Source organism: Mandrillus leucophaeus, unplaced genomic scaffold, assembly GCF_000951045.1.
Source record: "Mandrillus leucophaeus isolate KB7577 unplaced genomic scaffold, Mleu.le_1.0 Scaffold208, whole genome shotgun sequence".
NCBI lineage: Eukaryota > Metazoa > Chordata > Mammalia > Primates > Cercopithecidae > Mandrillus > Mandrillus leucophaeus.
In genome coordinates this window covers 433,892-454,926 of record NW_012102121.1, presented here as the reverse complement: position 1 = coordinate 454,926, position 21,035 = coordinate 433,892, and the positions used below count along the sequence as shown (strand labels likewise).

The following is a 21,035-nucleotide window of genomic DNA, read 5'->3' as shown; positions in this document are numbered from 1 at the left end:
GCAGAAATTAATTGAGCAATGACTAATTTGAGAATCAGACAGCCCTCAGAACCACAGGAGGTTCAGAAAGTATCATTCCACAAAGAGGCCAGGCAGCACTCATAGAAAAAAAACAGAAATGAGATACGGAAACAGTTTGATTGGCTACAGGTTGGCCTTTGCCTTATTTGAACATGGGCTGATCAGTCGACCACCTGTGATGATTGACTGAGACTCAGTTATTTGTTACAGAAGTATATTCCTAAGTTAAGCTGTGAGTTAAATTGCATACTAAGTTGGGTTGCAGTTCATTATATAAGGGCTCAAAATAGGGAGACATCTTTAAGCTAAATTTAGTTTCACAATGTGAAATATTTACTTGGTTCTAAAGTCAAATGTATGAAGTAAGATGTTTCCAGAGATGTCTAGATTCTATCCCTGTCTCCTCTATCCTATTTATTTCCTCCACTATAGTTAACATCTTAAAAAACCTCAATTGTTTTCTTTCCCATTATTTTGAAATTTTAAGAAAATATGTATATATATTGAAATTACCACCATCTTTTTCTTTTTGGGTAAAAGCATACTGTATAAATCCCTATCCATTTTTTTTTTCACTTTATAATGTATCCTGGAAATCACACCACAGATGTATATAGAGTTCTTCCCCATTACTTTTCTCAATTATATTAGCATTTCATTGCTTTGTTGTGTGAAAGTTTTTGGGAAGCCACTGTTTTGGACTAGCCTCATGCACTAGGCCCCAGCAGACCAGACCAAATCAGAATGGAGTCGTTTGTGCTAAGTACAACGTAACCAAACTGAACTTTGAAATGGGCCAGTTTTCCAAAAAATGGGAAATTCCCCTAAGCCTGAGTCAGTGAAACAAGGAAGTTCCTTCTGCTTTAACTCTAAGAGAAAAATAACTTTGAAACGACGAGTCTGCTTTTTGTTCTGTTTCTGCTTTCTTCAGCCCCTGTTTGCCAATAAAACCAACCGCCTCTGCTCAGCTGATCAGAACACTCATTCTACTTTATAGAATGGGGTGTTTTCTGAGTCTAGAATCCCAAATAAGAGTCAATTAAGATTTTTAAACTAATTCATTGTAACGCTGTCTTTCGACTGTTGTACTATAATTTATTCAAGCATTCCTTTATTTAGGAATTTGGGGGTAATTTCCAATATTTTGGTATTACGAATCATGCTGAATAGTCGTGCATGCCCTTTCATATTTTCACCACACGTATTTTTGGGTGAAAGCATGAATGCATCCATGCAATTTTGCTAGATATTAAGCTACTCTTTTCACTATTTCTGTACAGATGGAGGGACAGATGAGACAGCTGCCTGGGGCACTTCAGCAGTTACTGGCACAGCTGGGATTTGAACTTGGATGTTAACTATTTTCATACACTCTCTAGGTCATTCCAAGGTGGCAGAGACAAGCAAATAATTTCGTATCTGGACAGCATATTCACTGAAACACTTATGCTTATCCTTCCTGCTCCCAGCATACAAGTTCTTCCTTAGCAAAACCTCCAGTCCTCTAATTTAGCATACTTTCGTCTAATCTGTCACTTTCCTCAGGCCTCACAACTAAGAGCACTCCTCGTCCCCACCCGGTAATAATCTGGTCGGGTACAGCGGCGGTGGGCGGAGAGAGAATTGGAGGTGGAGAGCTTTGCGCATGCCTGGACACTTAGGACTCTGGGGCCCCTGCAGAGGCAGGACCAGGATGTGACGTAATAACCGCGCGCGGCGCCCGGCGTTCCCACAAGGTCGCTTTGCAGAGCGGGAGCGAGCTTAAGTAACTAGTCCCTAGGTCGAGGGTGGGTCGTGTCCTTTTGCCTTGGTACCAGCGGAGACATGACGGGGTATACTCCGGATGAGAAACTGCGGCTGCAACAGCTGCGAGAGCTGAGGAGGCGATGGCTGAAGGACCAGGAGCTGAGCCCTCGGGAGCCGGTGCTGCCCCCACAGAAGATGTGGCCTATGGAGAAATTCTGGAATAAGTTTTTGGAGAATAAATCCCCTTGGAGGAGAACGGTGAGTGACAGACCTCTCCGGTCCCCCCTCAACACACCCCACCGCGGCCAGCAGCCCGGACACTGAACATCCGCTCCCTGCAGCCACACCAAGGACTGATAACCGCTCCGTGCTGGGAAACACTGGCCAGTCCCGAGAGCGCTCCTGGAGTCCCGGGAGGCAGGAGTCCGGGAATATGTATGGCTTTGAGAGAATCATGCCTTTTATTGTCAAGTACAGTGAGACGGGGGCGAATTTTAATACTTAGGTTTTCCAGGACGCTGCACATTTGGTTCTCTTTTGACTGTAGAAATATTCCCTCAGAATAATAGCCAAGGACTCGCTAGAATTAAAATTCTGTGATTTAAGTATTTGAGGACACTTGTCTAACTTTTAAGTGTGACGTTCTAGAGATCAAGTAACACAGTATCCAACTACCAGAGGGCACAGCCAGCCCCTAGCTGGTAGTACAGCCCCATGTGATCCCCGTAAAAGACAGGGTCCTGTTGGTATGCCTTGTGAGTCACATTCAAGAGCTACCTTTCTAAACTACCGTTCTGTACTTTTAACACAGGGTTTCGTTAAAAAATGACATTTTGGACTTTGAAGAAAATCACTCATTCAAGAAATTTATTTTCAAGGCCTCTGGGTATTTTCTTGAGGTCTGTTATGGGTGATAAACATCTCAGAATTGCTTTCAGTTACCTACAACACTTACTGATAATAGTAGTAATAATACTAAGTAACACCTGGGTGCTTGCTGTGTACTTGGCACTCTACTGAGGATTTTACAAGTGTTACTTCATTTCTTTATTCCTGCAAGGTAGATATTCCTAATCCTCACTTTAAATGTGAAGAAACTGAGGCCTATAAAGATTCAGTGATTTGCCGGTGGTCAGGGAGCTAGGAATTGAAGGAGTTCATATTGAAATCAACATGTACCTATTTCTTACTGTGCTACAAAGTCTAGTGCAATAGAATTGTTGAAAATTTTTTCTGAGAAAGTGGTATTGGATACTTATTTATGGTGGTAAAATTCAACTCTTCTCTCACCCTTTGTATCCCTGACATTATCGGGATATTGGCAGTCACTGATTTAAGTTGACATCCCATCCATCAGCCAGTGATAAAAGGAAGTAAATAAATTATCATGTGTTGAAATTCACCTTACCTTAATGTATTCTTTTATAATCATATCTGTTATAATTCTTAGATTCTTGATTGTCCCTTCCTTGAATGGATAGGTGTTTTGTAATCAAATTGGAGGACATGGGAAAGTTCCATTTTTAGTTCTTTTTTAAAATAGTGTTGCAGAGGGCATTTTGGAGTGAGTTTGGGACACCCATCTTAGTATGTAAAATGTCCTTTTTCCAGCATTGGTGTTGTCAAGGTTTTCTGCCTTATACTTAAAATAATGTGAGTGCCATTGATCGATAAATAAGGGAGATGACTATACCTGAAAAATTACGAGGTTTGATTACTGAGGTTAAATACATTAAAATTATTATTTCATTAATTTGCTCTATTTTATCTTTAACAAACTTATAATAAGGGTATTTTTTAAAGTCTTTAAAAAATCTATAAATGCCTTGCTATAGTCTTGCAAAATACTACTTAAGCATTTTGGTCTGGACTTTGTAGGTATCTTCTACTGGACTCTGCATTTACTAAGAATATTTGAGTAGATGAGGTTACCTACAAACTATAAGAAAATATGTACCATTTAGAGTTTTGTAAAATAATAATGACATTGTTACATCATTGATGCCTTTTGTTCTGCCATAAATATGAAAAATGGGATATGTTTATTTTGTGTATGTGTTTTCTCCGCCAGGTCCATGGGGTATACCAAAAGGGTATCTTTATTTTCACTCATATACTTGTACCTGCCTGGATTATTCATTATTACCTGAAGTATCATGTGTCTGTAAGTATGTCCTCTTCAGAATTTATTTTTATATTGTCCAAAATTATTTTCTATGTAGATATCTTACCCTACTTAGTGGAAATAATCTGCCACTTATAAATGGATTTTGAAGTACTTTGAATTCTCTTAGGTAAAAGGTTTAATGAAAGTTACATAATTGGGTATAGTTTTTTAAAAAAATATTGTGACTAGTTTACAACTTGGAATGGATTTCCTCATAGAAATTGGTATTTAAGAGATAAGAATGTAGTGACCTAATAATACTAGGGTAAATTTGGGGTCATGAATAGGAAAGGAGAAAAGAATTTCTGCTCCTTTTAAAAAACCTGTATCTGGTATAAGATAAAAATTCAAAATAGGCAAAGCTTATCTTTGTCATCATCCCATTTCTGTTTCCTTCATTTTATCTGATTCTTCACAACTTTTATTTATTTAGAACTCAGGATGTCCAGATGCCTGCACTTTTTCACTGATACAGATCTTGCATGGGCTGATTGAACTGAGCCAGTCATGGTATTTTAAATGCTCAGTCTGGTGCAGGGTGTTGGATCCCAGGCAGAATGAGAAGGGCGTGCATTTTGGGAAGTGGCGTGGGCAGAGGGAGCAGTGGAGTGTTGGAACACAAAAGAGTGAGGAGGGCATTTGTATACCAAGAGAGGGGTGTTAGATCCTGAGTGGGTTGCAGGGGAGAAGGGTGAGCACGTCTGTTTGGGGGGCAACAGTGGCAACAACCTAGTATGGGATATTAGTACCTGAGCAGAGGGAGGAGGACATCTGGAAGAAGGATGGTATGAGGCAGTGAGGCAAGTGGTAACTTAGAGTAAGATGTCAGAACCTGAATGAGGTGAGGCAGGTATTCATGCTGGGTTGTGGTTGTGGTGACAGGAGATGGGTTATGTATAGGGAGATTGGTCAAATACAGGCATACCTCAGAGATACTACAGAATTGGTTCTAGACCACTGCAGTTCCAAAAGTATTCTTTGGTTCTAGACCACCAAAATGAGTTACACAAATTTTTTGGCTTCCTAGTGCATATAAAAGTTATGTTTACACTGTGCTGTAGTCTCAGTGTGTAATAGCAGTATGTGTAAAAGAACAATGTATATGCTTTAATTTAAAAATACTTTATTGCTGGGCCATGTGCGGCGGCTCCCACCTGTAGCCCTAGCATTTTGAAAGGCCAAGGCAGGAAGATTGCTTGAGGCCAGAAGTTCGACCAGCTTGGGCAACATAGTGAGACTCCATCTCTACAAAAAAAAAAAAAAAAAGCTGGATGTGGTGGTCCACACCTGTAATCCCAGCTACTCAAGAGGATGAGATGGGAGGATTGCTTGAGCCCAGGAGGTCAAGGGTGCAATAAACTGTGATTGCACCACTGCACTCCAGCCTAGGTGCCAGGGTGATATCCTGCCTTAAAAAAGCAGGCCGGGCATGGTGGCTCACACCTGTAATCCCAGCACTTTGCGAGGCCGAGGCGGGTAGATCACGAGGTCAAGAGATAGAGACCATCCTGGCCAACGTGGTGAAACCCTACCTCTACTAAAAATAAAAAAAAATAGCTAGGCATGGTAGTGCGTGCCTGTAGCCCCAGCTACTCGGGAGATTGAGGCAGAAGAATCACTTGAACCAGGGAGGCAGAGGTTGCAGTGAGCTGAGATTGCACCACTGCACTCCAGCCTGGGCAACAGAGCAAGACTCCGTCTCAAAAAAAAGAAATTTTTTATATATATATATTTGACAACAGTGCTGAGGTTTGCCACATCTATTGACTTTTATTTTCATGAAAGATATCTCTGTAGCATGAGATGCTGTTTGATAGCATTTTACCCACAGTAGAACTTTTGGAGTCAGGCCTTTGAAACCATGCCGCTGCTTTATCAACTAAGTTTATGTAATATTTGAAATATTTTGTTGTCATTTCAACAATGTTCATAGCATCTTCACCTGGAGCAGATTCCATCTCAAGAAACCACTTTGTTTGCTCATCCAAAAGGAGCAACTTCTCATCTATCAAGCTTTATTATGTGATTGAGGCCCTTCAGTCACATCTTCAGGCTCCACTTCTAATTCTAGTTCTTTTGCTATCAGTCACATCTTCAGGCTCCACTTCTAATTCTAGTTCTTTTGCTATATCCACTACATTGAGAGTTCCTTCCTGCACCGGTCTTGAACCCCTCAAAGTCATCCACGAGAGTTGAAATCAACTTCTTCCAAACTCCTGTTCATGTTGATGATACTTTGACCTCCTCCTATTAATCACAAATCTTCTTAATGGCATATAGAATGGTAAATTCTTTCCCAGAAGATTTTCCATTTACTTTGCTTTGATCCATCAGAGGAATCACTATCTTTTTTTTTTTTTTTCTTTTTGAGACAAGGTCTTGCTGTGTCACCCAGCCTAGAGTGCAGTGGTGCCATCTTGGCTCACTGCAACCTCCGCCTCCCAGGTTCAAGCAATTCTCTTGCCTTAGCCTACCAAGTAGCTTTTGAAAGAAAGTGAGAAACATGCAGCTCTTCCTTTTATTTGAACAGTTGGAGGTCACTGTAGTATTATTATTTGGCCTAATTTCAGTCTTGTTGTGTCTCAGGGAATAGGACGGTCCAAGGAGAGGGAGAGAGGTGGGGAATGACCAGTTGGTGGAACAGTCACAACATACAACATTTACTGATTAAATTCACTATCTTATATGGGTGTGATTTGTGTTGCCCCTAAAATTTATAGTAGTAACATCAAGAATCACTGAGTGCAGATTACCATAACAAATATTAATATAACAATAATGACAAAGTTTGAAGCCAGGCGCGGTGGCTCACACCTGTAATCCCAGCACTTTGGGAGGCTGAGGCGGGCAGATCAGCTGAGGTCAGGAGTTCGAGATCAGCCTGGCCAACATGGTGAAACCGCATCTCTACTGAAAATACAAAAATTAGCCGGGCGTGGTGGTGCACGTCTGTAGTCCCAGCCACTCGGGAGGCTGAGGCAGAATACCTTGAACCTGGGAGAATGAGGTTGCAGTGAGCCAAGATCCTGCCACTGCACTCCAACCTGGGTGACAGAGCGAGACTCCATCTGAAAAAGTTTGAAATATTGGGAGAATTACCAAAATATTGCACAGAGATGGGAAGTGAACACATGCTCTTAGAAAAATGGCACTGAGTTTCCGGGATTGGGGCCCGGCCCATGCCAGCTTTGCAGAGCACACCTGGTGTAGACCCCAGCAGCCAGGGCCACGACCAGCTTGAGCAGCTGGCCAGCAGGTGCCACTCCCTGCAGGGCCTAGAGGCCTTGAGGACATCTGCAGTGCTCCAGAAGCCCAAGACCGTGACGCTGTGGGCCCTGTGCAGCCAGAGGAAGTTTGGCGTGGTGGGCAGGAGCTGCAGGGAGGTGCTGCGCAAGGGCTGCCTCCGCTTCCAGCTCCCTGAGCACGGCTCCCGGCTGTGCCTGTACGAGGATGGCATGGAGCTGACCGAAGACTACTTCCCCAGCGTCCTCGACAATGCTGAGCTCCTGCTGCTCACCTCGGGCCAGGCCTGGCAGGGATATGTGAGTGACATCGGGCGTTTCCTCAGTGCTTTTCGCGAGCCGCACGCTTGGCTCATCCAGGCCGCCCGACAGCTACTGTGTGATGAGCAGGCCCTGCAGAGGCAGAGGCTGCTGGCCGACCTCCTGTACAACATCAGCCAGAACATCACAGCCGACACCCAGGCTGAGGACCCGCTGTGGTTTGAAGGCTTGGAGTCCCAATTTTGGAATAAGTCTGGCTATCTGAGATATAGCTGTGAGAGCTAGATCCGGAGTTACCTGAGAGAGGTGAGCTCCTGCTCCTCCATGGTGGGTGCAGAGGTTCAGGAGGAATTCCTGCAGGTCCTCCGCTCCATATGCCAGAAGCTCCAGTCTGTGCAGTGCAATGGCATCTACTTCGACAGAGGAGCCAAGGGTGGCAGCCGTCTCTGCACACCGGAAGGCTAGTTCTCCTGCCAGAGTCCCTTTGACATGGATGGCTGCTTGTCGAGATACTCCATCGACCCCTAAAGTAACAGGGAGAGCAGGATCCTGTTCAGCACCTGGAACCTGGATCACATAATAGCAGAAACGTACCATCATTCCTACACTGGGTGGAAGCAATTAAAGAACAAGATGGAAGAGAAATGGACTAGGAATATTTTTATGGCCTGCTTTTTACGTCAGAGAACCTAAAATTAGTGCACATTGTCTGCCATAAGAAAACCATCCAAGACCAGCTATGACCTGAACAGAATCTACAAATCCGAGACAAGGTTGAAGAGGAAATGGCCTGTGCGAAAGTGCCAGTGACACGTACACACCACATTCTCGTCTTTGCTCGAGGCCTGACGTGGACATAATGTTAACAGGTGCCTTTTTTTTTTTGGTCCAGTAGCTCCTGGAAAAAAACCTTAAAAAAATATTTCCAGCAAATCTGATTTCAGTACATTTCTGAATCGTTGTTTGTTTGTTTTTTGTAGCTGGAGTTTCACTTTTGTTGCCCAGACTGGAGTGTAGTGGTGCGATCTCGGCTCACTGCAACCTCCGCCTCCCGGGTTCAAGTGATTCTCCTGCCTCAGCCTCCCAAGTAGCTGGGATTACAGGCATGTGCCACCATGCCTGGCTAATTTTTGTATTTTTAGTAGAGATGGGGTTTCACCATGTTGGTCAGGCTGGTCTTGAACTCCTGACCTCAGGTGATCCACCTGCCTCGGCCTCCCAAAGTGCTGGGATTACAGGCGTGAGCCTCCGTGCCTGGCCTGAATCATTTTTTATACCTTCTGACAGCCCAACTTCAAGAGGACAGCTTTGGGGTATTCACTGGACGTATGGTGAGTTGTCAGTAGGGATAAGAATTGTCCTGAGCTCAGGAATTCTTCTGTTCTCTGGTTTTACCAATATATGGTTTGCGCATGTGGTGTGGTCACCATACTAAAGCGGTGTTATGGCTGAAGTTAGCCACTCTTGTTTGAGGGACAAGTTGTTTATGCATCAGCCGTCTCTTGGGTCTCCATTTCCATGGCACATGGGCAACTCCATCCTTTTTGACTCTTCTAAATGCCCAAAAGAGAGGTGTCATGCTTTGGGGTTAAGATGTTTGTACTCCATAAAGAACATACAAGGACGTTCACTGCTGGCTTTTTTTTTTTTTTTTTTTTTTTTTCGGAGTCTCACTCTGTCGCCCTAGCTGGAGTGCAATGGTGTGATCTCGGCTCCCTGCAACCTCTGCCTCCTGGGTTCAAGCGATTCTCCTGCCTCAGCCTCCCAACTAGCTGGGATTACAGGTGTCCACCACTATGGCTGGCTAATTTTTGTATTTTTAGTAGAGATGAGCTTTTGCCCTGTTGGCCAAGCTGGTCTCGAACTCCTGACCTCAGGTGATCTGCCCATTTTGCCTCCCAAAGTGCTGGGATTACAAGCATGAGCCACTCACTGCACCTGGCCTGCTGAATGGTTTATAATGGCAAAAAGTAGGAAACCTCCCAATGTCTATGAGTAGGGCCATAGCTATTATGTCGAACTACATGAAACTGCCGTTCTTCTAGGCCAAAAATGGTGAGTGATGATTAACTTCATAATTCAACCTGATACGTTTACATAGTGCTAACTATGTTGCAGTTTCAAGCTTTTATGAAGAAAGTGTTTCTATATAGAAACTGGAAGCTGTTCAGTGCAAGGCAGCTGAACCCTGCCCCTGCTCCATTTGTCATAGTTACTATCATCTCAGGTAATATGGAGCTCATGTCAGCAGTGCAAGTGGTGGGTGCACAGAGACAATCTGGAAGGAAACATGCTGATCTGAACAGCAGTAATCCTGGGGGACATGCGGGTGGGACTGAATTACAGAGGACTCATTTTCTAAGTCATGTATTTTATGATACTTGAATTTTTTTGAAATGGGCATTTATTTTATAACATGTTATAATGTACTTTTTTTAAAAAGTCATTTTGTAATATTTGAATTTTTACATTTGTTGTATAATCAGGAAAAGCAATAAAGATTTTTGAGAAAAAAAGAAAAATGGCACGGATAGAGTTGCTTGTCTCGGGGTTACTAAAACCTTCTTTTTATAAGAAAACACAATATATGTGAAGTGCAGTAAAGCAAAGTGCAATAAGGTGAGGTATGCCTGTGAGTACATATGTTGATGATAAAGGGACCCAGGATTCTCACTGCCGGAAAAGGGAGTTACGTATGTGAAAAGGAAGAAAAGCTTCTGGTGGTGGAATGGAATTGGAAGTACTGGTGTGAACTCTTGGTTTTTAAAACGTATTGATAGACCTAGAAATAGATATAGATGTAAATGTGGATGTGTGTGTATCTGCGTGTACATATTCTCTAGTTCTGTCCACTGAGAGGGCCTGGAAACATTGCCACTCCTTAGTAATTAGCACACTTAGAAGCCAGGTCTTATTTTCTAAATACAGATATCCACTGAAAGGACCCAGAGCTCAGAGCAATGGCCGATTTCAGGGCGGGAGGAGAGAAAGTGGAACATATTATTGTGCCAGAAAGTAAAGAAGTGCTGAAAGAATGATGGGAACATATTTCAAAGGACACAGAGTCAGTTTGCAAGGATTCCTACTAGGGCAATTTGAGCATCAAAATAAATAATGATAGTAATAGATGATAGTCACCTGAATAAAATGAAAATCCATGAGTGTAAACTGATATAAATAAGTGAAATAATAAATGGGTAGAAAAGAAAGCTTTTTGATGCAATAATTTGCTGAATGATGGAAAAATTACCATTTGAGAATCATCATAGTAATATTTAATTCAGCTAAGGAACATCAAAAGATGCTAACATTAGTCTGGGCACAGTGGCTAACACCTGTAATCCCACCACTTTGGGAGGCTGAGGTGGGAGGACCACTTGAGGCCAAGAGTTTGAGATCAACCTGGGCAACATAAAGAGATCCCATCCCCATCCCTACAAAAAAAAAAAAATGCTGAGTAGTCCCAGCTATTCAGGAGGCTGAGGCAGGAGGATTGCTTGAGCCCAGGATGTGGAACCTGCAATGAGCTACGATTGTGCTGCCCACTGTACTCCATCCACCCTGGGTGACACAGTGAGACTCCCATCTCAATCAAAAAGAGAAAATTCAAAAAAAAAGGAGGATGCTAATACTAAGTTTAAAGTACTTATCCTCAAAGTACTTATTTGTTACAAAGGGAGAAAGAGTGTCTTTGTAGTAGAGAAATCTGGCAGATGACACCTTAGTCAAGGGGTCTAAATTAACATTATCGATAGTGGGGCAAACTGAAATTATGTGTTACTTGATAGGCTGAAATAAGAACACAGCATTACTTTTGTGATATTCCTGCCAAAGGTGCATAACCTGAATATAATTTATTGATTAAATTCACATGAGGAAACAGAAGATAAACCCAAACAGAGGGGCTGTTCTGCATCATTATAGGCATTATACCTTCAGAAATGTTAAGAACATGAATGTTAAAGAACAGCTTTAATATTGTTCCAGTTTGAGGAAGAATAAAGAGGTATGCCAACTAAATGCAATTCTTCCTTAATAGGCATAATTGCATTATCTGTAAGAACAGTGATGGTATTGGCAGTCAGAATTTTAAAGAGCCTACACAATCAATGGAGAACATGTCATGTAAGGGGATTTTCTGGTAAGTCCAAACAATTATTGAGACAATTGGGAAAATCTGAATGGATTTTTTAAGACCAGGTAGAGATAGTAATGTGTGAGTGTTAATTTCCTGATCTTGATAGTTGTATTGTAATTATTTTAAGAATATTGTCTTTGTAGGACGTACACTAGAGTAATAAACTAGTCAGCAATTTACTATAAAGTGATTCAAGGAAAAAATTCTTTTTTTTCATTCTTGCAGCCTTATGTAAATTTAAAATTATTTCAGAGTAAAGACAGAAGTTAAGGACTGCCTAAGAAATTATAGCTAATGCAATGGATATTGGCTTTTCTGTTAGCCTATTGACAGGAGAGTGAAACAACCAAAATTTTGGGGGGTTTTCAAAACACCTCTGCCCCCAACATGACTTATTCTCTCTGATTGTGTTCTGTATTGATTGTGTAGGCTCTTTAAAATTCTGATTGCTGACATCTTTGTTCCGTGTAATAAGCAGATTAAGCCCCTTGATTAACAAATACGGAGTGCCTAGCATGTCCTCTTCCTTTATTGCTACAGAAAGAATATACAAAACCAAATTCCTGATCTCAAAGACTTCATAGTAAAGTTGGAAGATAGGTATAATTTGGGAAAGAGTATGGAGGAAAAAAGTTAATTCCTGTTAGAAGCAAAGATATGGAGTCAGTAATGAATGTGGCCATATGTACTTAAGACTGAGGAGCTGACTAGAATGGAAGGTCTGTTGACTAGGTAGTCTGGAACCAATTTCTGGAAGGTCTTGAAAGTTAGATGAAGTTGAACTGCATGTGATAGACAATGGGAAGCTTTCCATTTTTTAATGGGAGAGTGACTTGAATGTGATACATTGAGGAAAATGAAGAAAAACATTGAAACATAGGGTGAATTGAAGGGAAGAAAGTTCTGACAGCGGGGCAGATCAGCTGGAGGCTGCTGAATTTTAGTAGATGTCAGTTGAGAATCTGGTTAGGGTGAAGATAGCAGGGATGAAGAAGAATAAAGCCAGAGACACTTTGGAAGGAAGAAACACCTGAAGTTGGTGGTTGATTAAGTTGGGGATAAAACCAGAGTTCACAGTCATTTATCACTGTAAAATCTCTAGCCTTGGAAATTATAAATAGGGTATTGGAAGGGAGGGCTTTCTGATGATAGGATAGAAGTGAATTTTTTTAGGCCGGGTGCAGTGGCTCATGCCTATAATCTAGCACTTTGGGAGGCTGAGGTGGTGGATTGCTTGAGCTCAGGAGTTCAAGACCAGCCTGGGCAACATGGCGGAACCCCATCTCTACTAAAATACAAACAATTGGCCGGGCTTGGCGGCGTGTGCCTGTGATCCCAGCTACTCAGGAGGCTGAGGCAGAAGAATTGCTAGAACCCAGGAGGCAGAAGTTGCAGTGAGTCGTGATCGGGCCACTGCGCTCTCCAGCCTGGGCGATATAACGAGACTCCGTCTCAAACAAAAAAAAAAAAGTGAATTTTTTAGGAGCGTCTGCTGCCATGGCAGTTTTGGAGATGTCCAAATGGACATTGCCTGTCTTATGTGTTACAAACATGAGATTATTAGTTCTAAGAGGAATTAGAGTTGGGTTAGGGGATTTTCACATTACAAACCAACACAAACTCTCTCTACAACCATCGAAAAGGGCTAACAATTTATATCTTTAAGGGTCAGAGAATAGTTTAGATTTCTATTGTTGATGGGCTTAAAAAAACTATGTTCATAAAAAGGCTACTTCATTTCATTATACATCTGTTATGTTTTCACTATTTTGGCATGTAAGACCCTAGAGAAGAAAATATATTACTTTCTGTCACTGAAAGTTTAACATCCAAGAGGGATTTTTATGTGCAGAAAGAACTGGTTACAGTGACTTGAAATACAGATTAATATTCAGTTCTTTAGTTTCAAATATAAAACATAATTTTTTCCTAATTCTTTAAATTCAGTTTTAAAATTCTATTAAACTATGCATCTAGTAAACTAATAATCTCCTTTTTTTTTACCGTCTTTGGATTAATTGAAGTTGAACTCTTCTGAAACAATTCCATTTACAAACATAGCCAAATTCTCTTAAATATTTTCAATTGTATTTATACATTTTGTGTGTTCAATTTTATTTTGAAGTATTTATATGGTAAGTTTATGATTCTAAGAAGTAATTTTTTTAACCTGAAATCACAAATCTAAATCAATTATGCATTGTACCTAGAATCCTAAACCTAATATTTTAAAACCTCTGTTAGCCAGATTATCTTATACATTACAAACTCTAACCAACAGAATGTATGGAATATACCAATGTTTTCAGAACTTTTAAAAGTTGACACATTCACTTATTTATACTCTGGGTTTAACTTCCTTTATCATATCTAAATTTAACTACATTTTTCTGGGATCTAAAAGACATTTTTAGGAGAAGCAAATTTAACAAGCTGCAGTTACTAGGTTGGCAATTCAATATAGTTATGTGGTTCCTTATCTGAGGGTTCACACTTCCAGGTGATTTTTCCTGAGCCATAGATGGACATATTTAGTTAAACATTTTGTGTCAGTAGAGGTCCCAAAGCCACTCACTTACCTTACTTTTTCTCTTGATTTGGGTATGTAAAGGATTGCATCTTCAGTAAGATTGCAACCAGTTTGCTTCGGCTCACTCCTTTGCTGCCTAATTGAATTTTGCATCTCTCAGATGACTTTTCAGTGTCTTTTTGCCTTTTGGCACGTAAAGACATTTTAAAGTCCTCACATTGTATTCTGAGTTTCTCTCATGTTCCAGTTCTCTATGCTTTATATCATGCCAATAATCTTTTAAATTTTGAGCAGTGGTATCTTGTGCAGATGTATATGCATTAAAACTACATGTATTCAACAATTACTTATGTAGTACCTCTTATGTGCAAGGCACTGTTTTAAACACCAGGATACAGCAGTGAACAGAGCAGATTGAGTTCCTCCCCTCATGAAATGTTTAGTTTTAGAGACTGGTAATAAGTATATAAACAAAGAGGTATATTATGTTATAGGAGAACAAGTCTATAGAAGAAGAATTAAGCAGGGTAAAAACTAGAGAGTGATAGGGCTTGCTATTTTAATTAGGCCTCTCTGAGGGAGTGATCTTTGAAGACAAATATAAATGAAATGAGGATACAGGCCAAGCAGTATTTAGGAGAAGAACATTTCAGGTAGAGGAATCTTGAAGTACAAAGGCCTTGAGGCACAAGCAGGCTTGACTGAATTGGCCTCCTAGGAAGGGAGCCACTGTGGCTGTAGTACAATGAGTGAAGGAGAAAAGACTGGCTTTTTCTCTAAGAATTATGAAACTTTGAGCAGCATGACCTATCTTAAAAGAATCAGTGTACTCTGCCTTGAACTGTGGAGAATAGACTTTTCATTTGCATAGGAGGGCACAAGTGGAAGCAGGGAGGCTAGTAGGTGCTGTGTGGTAGTTGAGGTGAAAATATGATAAGGCTTGGACAAGGGTGGTGATGAGAACTAGTTGGATTCAGGGTATATTCTCAAGATAGAGTCAACAGGCTCTGCTGAGGAGTCAAGGTTTCTGGCTTTCATAACTGGGGGAATAAAAGTGCCATTTACTGAGATGAGGGACATGGGGAGGAACAGTTTGGGGATGGGAGAAGTTAAGTGTTAGACCTGGTTAAGTTTGAGATGCTTATTTGATAGCTAAGTAGAGATGTTGAGTAAATAGTTGGATATGTGAATCTGGATTTCTGTGAAAGTTTGGAGCTTAAGTTAAAATTTGGGGTATGACCTATTTCTTATTTTCAGAAGAAACTCAACACCATAATTAATACAGAGTTAACTTTTATTACAGGAAAAACCATATGGCATAGTTGAAACGAAGGCCGGAATATTCCCTGTAAGTCTTAAAACTTCTGATTTTTCTTTTGTTTATTGTTTTTCTCTCTCCTTTTCCTCTCCTTCCAAGCAATTATTAGATTAAAATGTTCTTTCCTTCTCACTTTCAGTTTAAGTCCCTGTTTTGTGTATTCTTGTTAAAAAAAAAAAAAAGGAAGAAATAGCGTAAGGTAACAATTACAGTTCAAATGGGAAGTGAGCACATTTATTTTCAACCTGCCTGTAAAACGTGTTTTGTGACCTTGATTGTCCTAAAGGGAGTTGAAAGTACCAAAAGTTTTTCACTGTGTCCTGTTTCATGTTGGGTAAAGAGCTTAGGGCACAAGCCTAAGCAAACATCCATGCATGGTGACAGCAACTGAAGTTCTGTTATTAATTCAAAACTCTCATGTCCTATGGCTTTGTACTTCATTTTCAAGATTTGACCTTAAGTTCTCCATCTGTGAATTTAATATCCACTAGTGAGTGTTTTAAATTTTATACTATGGGCTGGGCACAGTGGCTCACGCCTATAATCCCAGCACTTTGGGAGTCCGAGGCGGGTGGATCATGAGTTCAAGAGATTGAGACCATCCTGGCTAACACGGTGAAACACCATCTCTACTAAAAATACAAAAAATTAGCTGGGCATGGTGGTGGGTGCCTGTAGTCCCAGCTGCTCGGGAGGCTGAGGCAGGAGAATGGTGTGAACCCGGGAGGCGGAGCTTATAGTGATCCGAGATCACGCCACTGCACTCCAGCCTGGGCGACAGAGCGAGACTCTGTCTCAAAAAAAAAAAAAAAAAATTTTTTTTATACTATGAATGTGTGAGCTATAGTACTAATTTGAAATGAGTTATTTTAGCATTAAAAGATGACTCAGTAAAAAAAAAAAAAAAAAAATTTTTTTTATACTATGAATGTGTGAGCTATAGTACTAATTTGAAATGAGTTATTTTAGCATTAAAAGATGACTCAGTAGTTGGTATTTTTACTAGCCGTTTGTGAGGTTATTATTTAGCATAGTAGAATACATACTATGTTCTTGTCTATTTCTAGTCACAGATGATGAATGAACTATGATAACTCAAAATTCCTTAATTTAAATAACAAAACTTAGTGTGATTCTTGCCTTTAATCAAATGACTTAGTCACAGTAATCATTATCTTTTGCAACAAGGGAATTTTAGGAAGGGCCACCAAAACTGGCCAACTGTCCCAGTTGGAATGCTGCTTTAGAAAATAGTTGAGGGAGTGGCCGGGCACAGTGGCTCATGCCTGTAATCCCAGCACTTTGGGAGGCCGAGGTGGGTGAATCACGAGGTCAGGAGTTCAAGACCAGCCTGGCCAACATGGTGAAACCCCATCTCTATTAAAAATACAAAAATTACCGTGCGTGGTGGCGGGCGTCTGTAATCACAGCTACTGGGGAGGCTGAGGCAGGAGAATTACTTGCAACTGGAAGGCGGAGGTTGCAGTGAGCCGAGATCGTGCCACTGCACTCCAGCCTGAGAAACAAGAGTGAAACTCCATCGCAAAAAAAAAAAAAAAAGTAGGGGGGTATCAGGGGCTCACGCCTGTAATTACAGCACTATGGGAAGCCAAGGTGGGTGGATCCCTTGAGGCTAGGAGTTCAAGACCAGCCTGGCCAACATGGTGAAACACCATCTCTACTAAAAAAAAAAAAAATACAAAAATAAACCAGGTGTGGTGGTGCACGCCTGTAATCCCAGCTACCTGGAGGCTGAGGCACAAGAATTGCTTGAACCTGGAAGGTGGAAGTTGCAGTGTGCGGAGATTGTGCCACTACACTCCAGCCTGGGTCACAGAATGAGACTGTGTCTCAGGGGGAAAAAAAAAAAGAAGTAGGGGCCGGGCATGGTGGCTCACACCTATAATCCCAGCACTTTGAGAGGCAGAGACAGGTGGGTCACCTGAGGTCAGGATTTTGAGACCAGCCTGGCCAACATGGTAAAACTCCATCTCTACTATTAATAAAAATACAAAAATTAGCTGGGCATGGTGGTGCATGCCTGTAATCCTAGCTACTGGGGAGGCTGAGGCACAAGAATCGCCTGAACCTGGGAGGCACAGGTTACAGTGAGCCAAGATTGTGCCACTGCACTCCAGCCTGAGCAACAGAGCACCCTGCCTCAAAAAAAAAAAAAAAAAAAAGTAGGGGATTTCTCCTTTTGTTTTATTGTGTAACATTGATGTGTGTTATAGCCTAGATAGTCTCAAAATAGGAAATTATCTTGCTGGTTTTACCAGTTGGGCAATTTATATTTATTTAGTCTTCCATTTATTCCATTTAAATGTTCATTTATTTTGCCATTACTGTTCAAAGGAAAAGGAGAGCTCTATTCAGAAGACCATATCAGGGATCCTGTAGCATTTCTCATATTTCTGTATTTTTTGCCACTGTGGTTCTTTCCTGTTTCTGTGCCATGACCCCTTTGAGGAACTGAAGAATGCTCATTGTATGTATGTTTAGAATAGGACAAGTAATAACAAACTTCCAAATCCCAGTGGCTTAACAAAACAGAGGTTTATTTCTTGTTGACATCACAGAATACTGTGGATCAGGTGATCCTCCTCAATCTTACAGCCGTGCCTCTCGAATATGAGGTTCCAAGATCGTGATAGAGAGGGCAGGATGTCTCAGGGGATGATTTTTAGGGTCTAAGCTTACAAGTAGCTCACATCACTTCTGCTCAAATTCTGTTAGCTAAAACTCACTGTCATCTTCCCAAATATTATCTGTGTGCTCTTTGCTATTCCCCAGGCCCCTGTTCATGGAGTTTCTGCTACATTCCATATTTCTAGTCACCAAACAGCTCTTTGCTTCTTTCTTTACCCATGCATAACACACTTAGTCCCTCTCCTTAGGGAGAAATCCCCAAGTCCCATTCCATCACTGCACCCGGCCTCAAATCCATGATCTCCAGATGATGTACGTAGTATGTCAGGTTTAGACACGACTTCTGTTGATCTGAGGATCAGTGAACTAAGAGAGGTTAACTATATCCTTGTCCCCCAACCACACCCATTGTTCAGTGGTATAATTTGGATAGCGTGGTAGTCACTGATTCTTGGCAATTCTGAAATCTCACTCGTAACCCCTGTGTGTGAGAAATTACTTGAATGGGCACTGATTTTGTTTTCTTGAAAGAACACCTTTGTCCATAGTTCTTCCTGGTTCCTGGCTCTGTCCAGGGGGTTTGTTCTTTTCATTATCTACCTAGACCACATCTAAGTGGTATTGGGAAGCATGCCCTCCTTAGGTGCCGTATGGGCTTCAAAATCTGCCACCTGCTTGCAGGAGGTTGAATGCCAGAGGTGGTTTTAATTTCAGACATTCTGGCAGGATTTTGTAAACTATATGTTTGGTTTCTTTGTCCATCCATTTCCCTTAACATTTGGAAGCATGAAAAGAAAAATATTTGGTAGGCATCTAATGTGTTTACTTCTAGTCAGTTTCTCATGCCAGTATCTGTTTTTCCTATACATAGTTACCAGCTTCTCTCATTTCTTTGTCCTTATGCATCTGCCTCTCTCACCTCATTGGCAGCTATGTGGAGGCCATCTGAGGCAGACTGGTTCAAAGGCTACCTTCATTTTAAACTGATCTTTGCTATAGTGCTGTGTCCCTCTGTTTGAATTTTATTGGGCTTCTGTTGCTTAGATCTTTTGTGTTAACTTACTGTTCAGGAATTCTGAAGTAGTCTGATTTTCCAGTATCACAAGGTCCTGATTTTTTATTCATTTTTAAGATAGAGGGTCCCACTCTTACCCAGCCTGGTTTTGAACTCTGGGCCTCAAGCATGCCTCCTGCCTTGGACTCTCAAAGTGCTGGGATTACAGGCATGAGCCACCATGACTGGCCCGAATTTTTAGATTCTATTAACTTTTTTTTTTTTTTTTTGGTCAGGAACAGAAAGTCTCTAGCGTGGACCAAAGGTGTTCTGTCTTCCTCTCTATTTTTGTCTCCTCTCAAATCAGCCACTTTTTGCCTGAGCAAAAGTACATGCTTCTTAAAGTACATTCCCAAGGCAGCCAATAGGATCCAACATATACTATAAACTTTTTTTTCTAGCTACTACTTTTAGAACCTCAAGTTCATTAGGCAGTCTGCTTCCAAGTTATAGGACATATTTTGCTAAATGGTTTGCCACTGCCTTTTGTTTCCATTTTTATCTTTGCTACCAGACTGCTATACCAGACTGCTAAGCCAGTGCCCTATAGCTTGATTTTTATTACAGCAGCATTAGTGCCACTTCAAGGCACTGATTTCTGTTGGGATAATGCTAGCTATGAAAACAAATTGTTGCCCAAATGTATAATGGCTTAAACATAATATATTTTTTCATTGGATTATAATCCTGAGCAGTACCAGTCAGGGAATGGCAGGAATTGGGATGGGGATGGGGACAATTCTACTCTTCCCAGTCATTCAGGGACTGGCAGGCTAACAGAATCTGTTATCTTAAACACATGGCTGAAACTGAAATGGAATAATCTTAAAACTATACAGCTTGTCAGTGGAGGTCCCAAGATTCTTACCACTTGGTTCTGGCTTCAAAGCCCATGCGTTTTTGCCCACACACTATATCAAGAATTGAAAAGACACCTGGACCAGTTACCTAGCCAAAGTTTGTATTCTGTATTCAATATGTAAGCCAATCAGAAAACTCGTGATTGCTTAACACATTCAGTTGCTGGGGGTACATTACCTCCTTATCTGGAACTGCAGATGTTTCCTTGCAACTTCTTTCTGGGGCCTCCATTTATTGGGGCCATACAAAATAAGAGATTATCCCTTTATCCCTTAGAGAACACAATTTTCGTGCCCTTTTCGATTATTTCGTTTCTGAGTGAAAATTTCCCTATTATTTCAGTGTACCTGAAGATTTTGAATACTGATTGTTCAGATTTAGACAGTTTCTACTTTGTCTAGGGTCCTTTTAAAGGGAATGCCAGAACTCAAGTACATTTTCCATGTGAGATGTGATAAACATGGAACAGAATAGAACTATCACCTCTGTAGACTTAAGATTTTTCTCCTATCTTTGTGTTCCTAGGGTGATACAATTCTGGAGACTGGAGAAGTAATTCCACCGATGAAAGAATTTCCTGATCAACATCATTAAAGATTATGTAAAAACTTAAAAGGCTTATGAGCCTAAATTTGTTCCTATATTACCATATTTACTGAATTTTCTGGAAAAGTAACTTTAATAAAGTTTAATCTCAGAAATTGTCATGTTTCTTTTCCAGCATTGTACAATTTGAGACTCTTTGAGTAATTTAATAATAAGTAAAAAGTGGACATGCTAAAAAAAATATGAGAGACCACCTACTGTTTCTGGTCATTCTTGACTTGGAAAACAGGGTATGGAAAAGTATTCAGTTACGTACTAGTTTGTTTTTTTTCTTATACAATACTTTAATTTGGTATCAGGGTATGCAACAGTGAATTTTCGCAATAAACAAATATAAGAACAGAAATTCCATGCACTTTTGTTTTAAGGAAATCTTCCGGCTAGGCACGGTGGCTCACGCCTGTAATCCTAGCACTTTGGGAGGCCAAGGCGGGCAGATCAC

At 40.9% G+C, this 21,035-nt stretch overlaps 1 protein-coding gene and 1 pseudogene across 3 annotated transcripts; both read left to right on the top strand.

Moving 5' to 3' along the window:
* Nucleotides 1-1,565: 1,565 nt before the first annotated feature.
* On the top strand, nucleotides 1,566-20,935 carry NDUFB6 (NADH dehydrogenase (ubiquinone) 1 beta subcomplex, 6, 17kDa). Of its 3 annotated transcripts, XM_011979986.1 has the most exons (4): nucleotides 1,566-2,025; nucleotides 3,839-3,931; nucleotides 15,409-15,453; nucleotides 20,513-20,769. In XM_011979986.1, exons 1-4 carry the CDS (start codon nucleotides 1,846-1,848, stop codon nucleotides 20,579-20,581), a joined length of 387 nt encoding a protein of 128 aa, XP_011835376.1. In that variant the 5' UTR covers nucleotides 1,566-1,845; the 3' UTR covers nucleotides 20,582-20,769. The 3 variants fall into 3 exon arrangements, with proteins under 3 accessions (XP_011835376.1, XP_011835377.1, XP_011835378.1); XM_011979987.1 differs by lacking the exon at nucleotides 15,409-15,453 and having other exon boundaries at nucleotides 1,722-2,025; nucleotides 20,513-20,935; XM_011979988.1 differs by lacking the exon at nucleotides 3,839-3,931 and having other exon boundaries at nucleotides 1,750-2,025; nucleotides 20,513-20,784.
* Nucleotides 7,114-8,670, top strand: LOC105539725 (annotated as a pseudogene).
* Nucleotides 20,936-21,035: the final 100 nt, after the last annotated feature.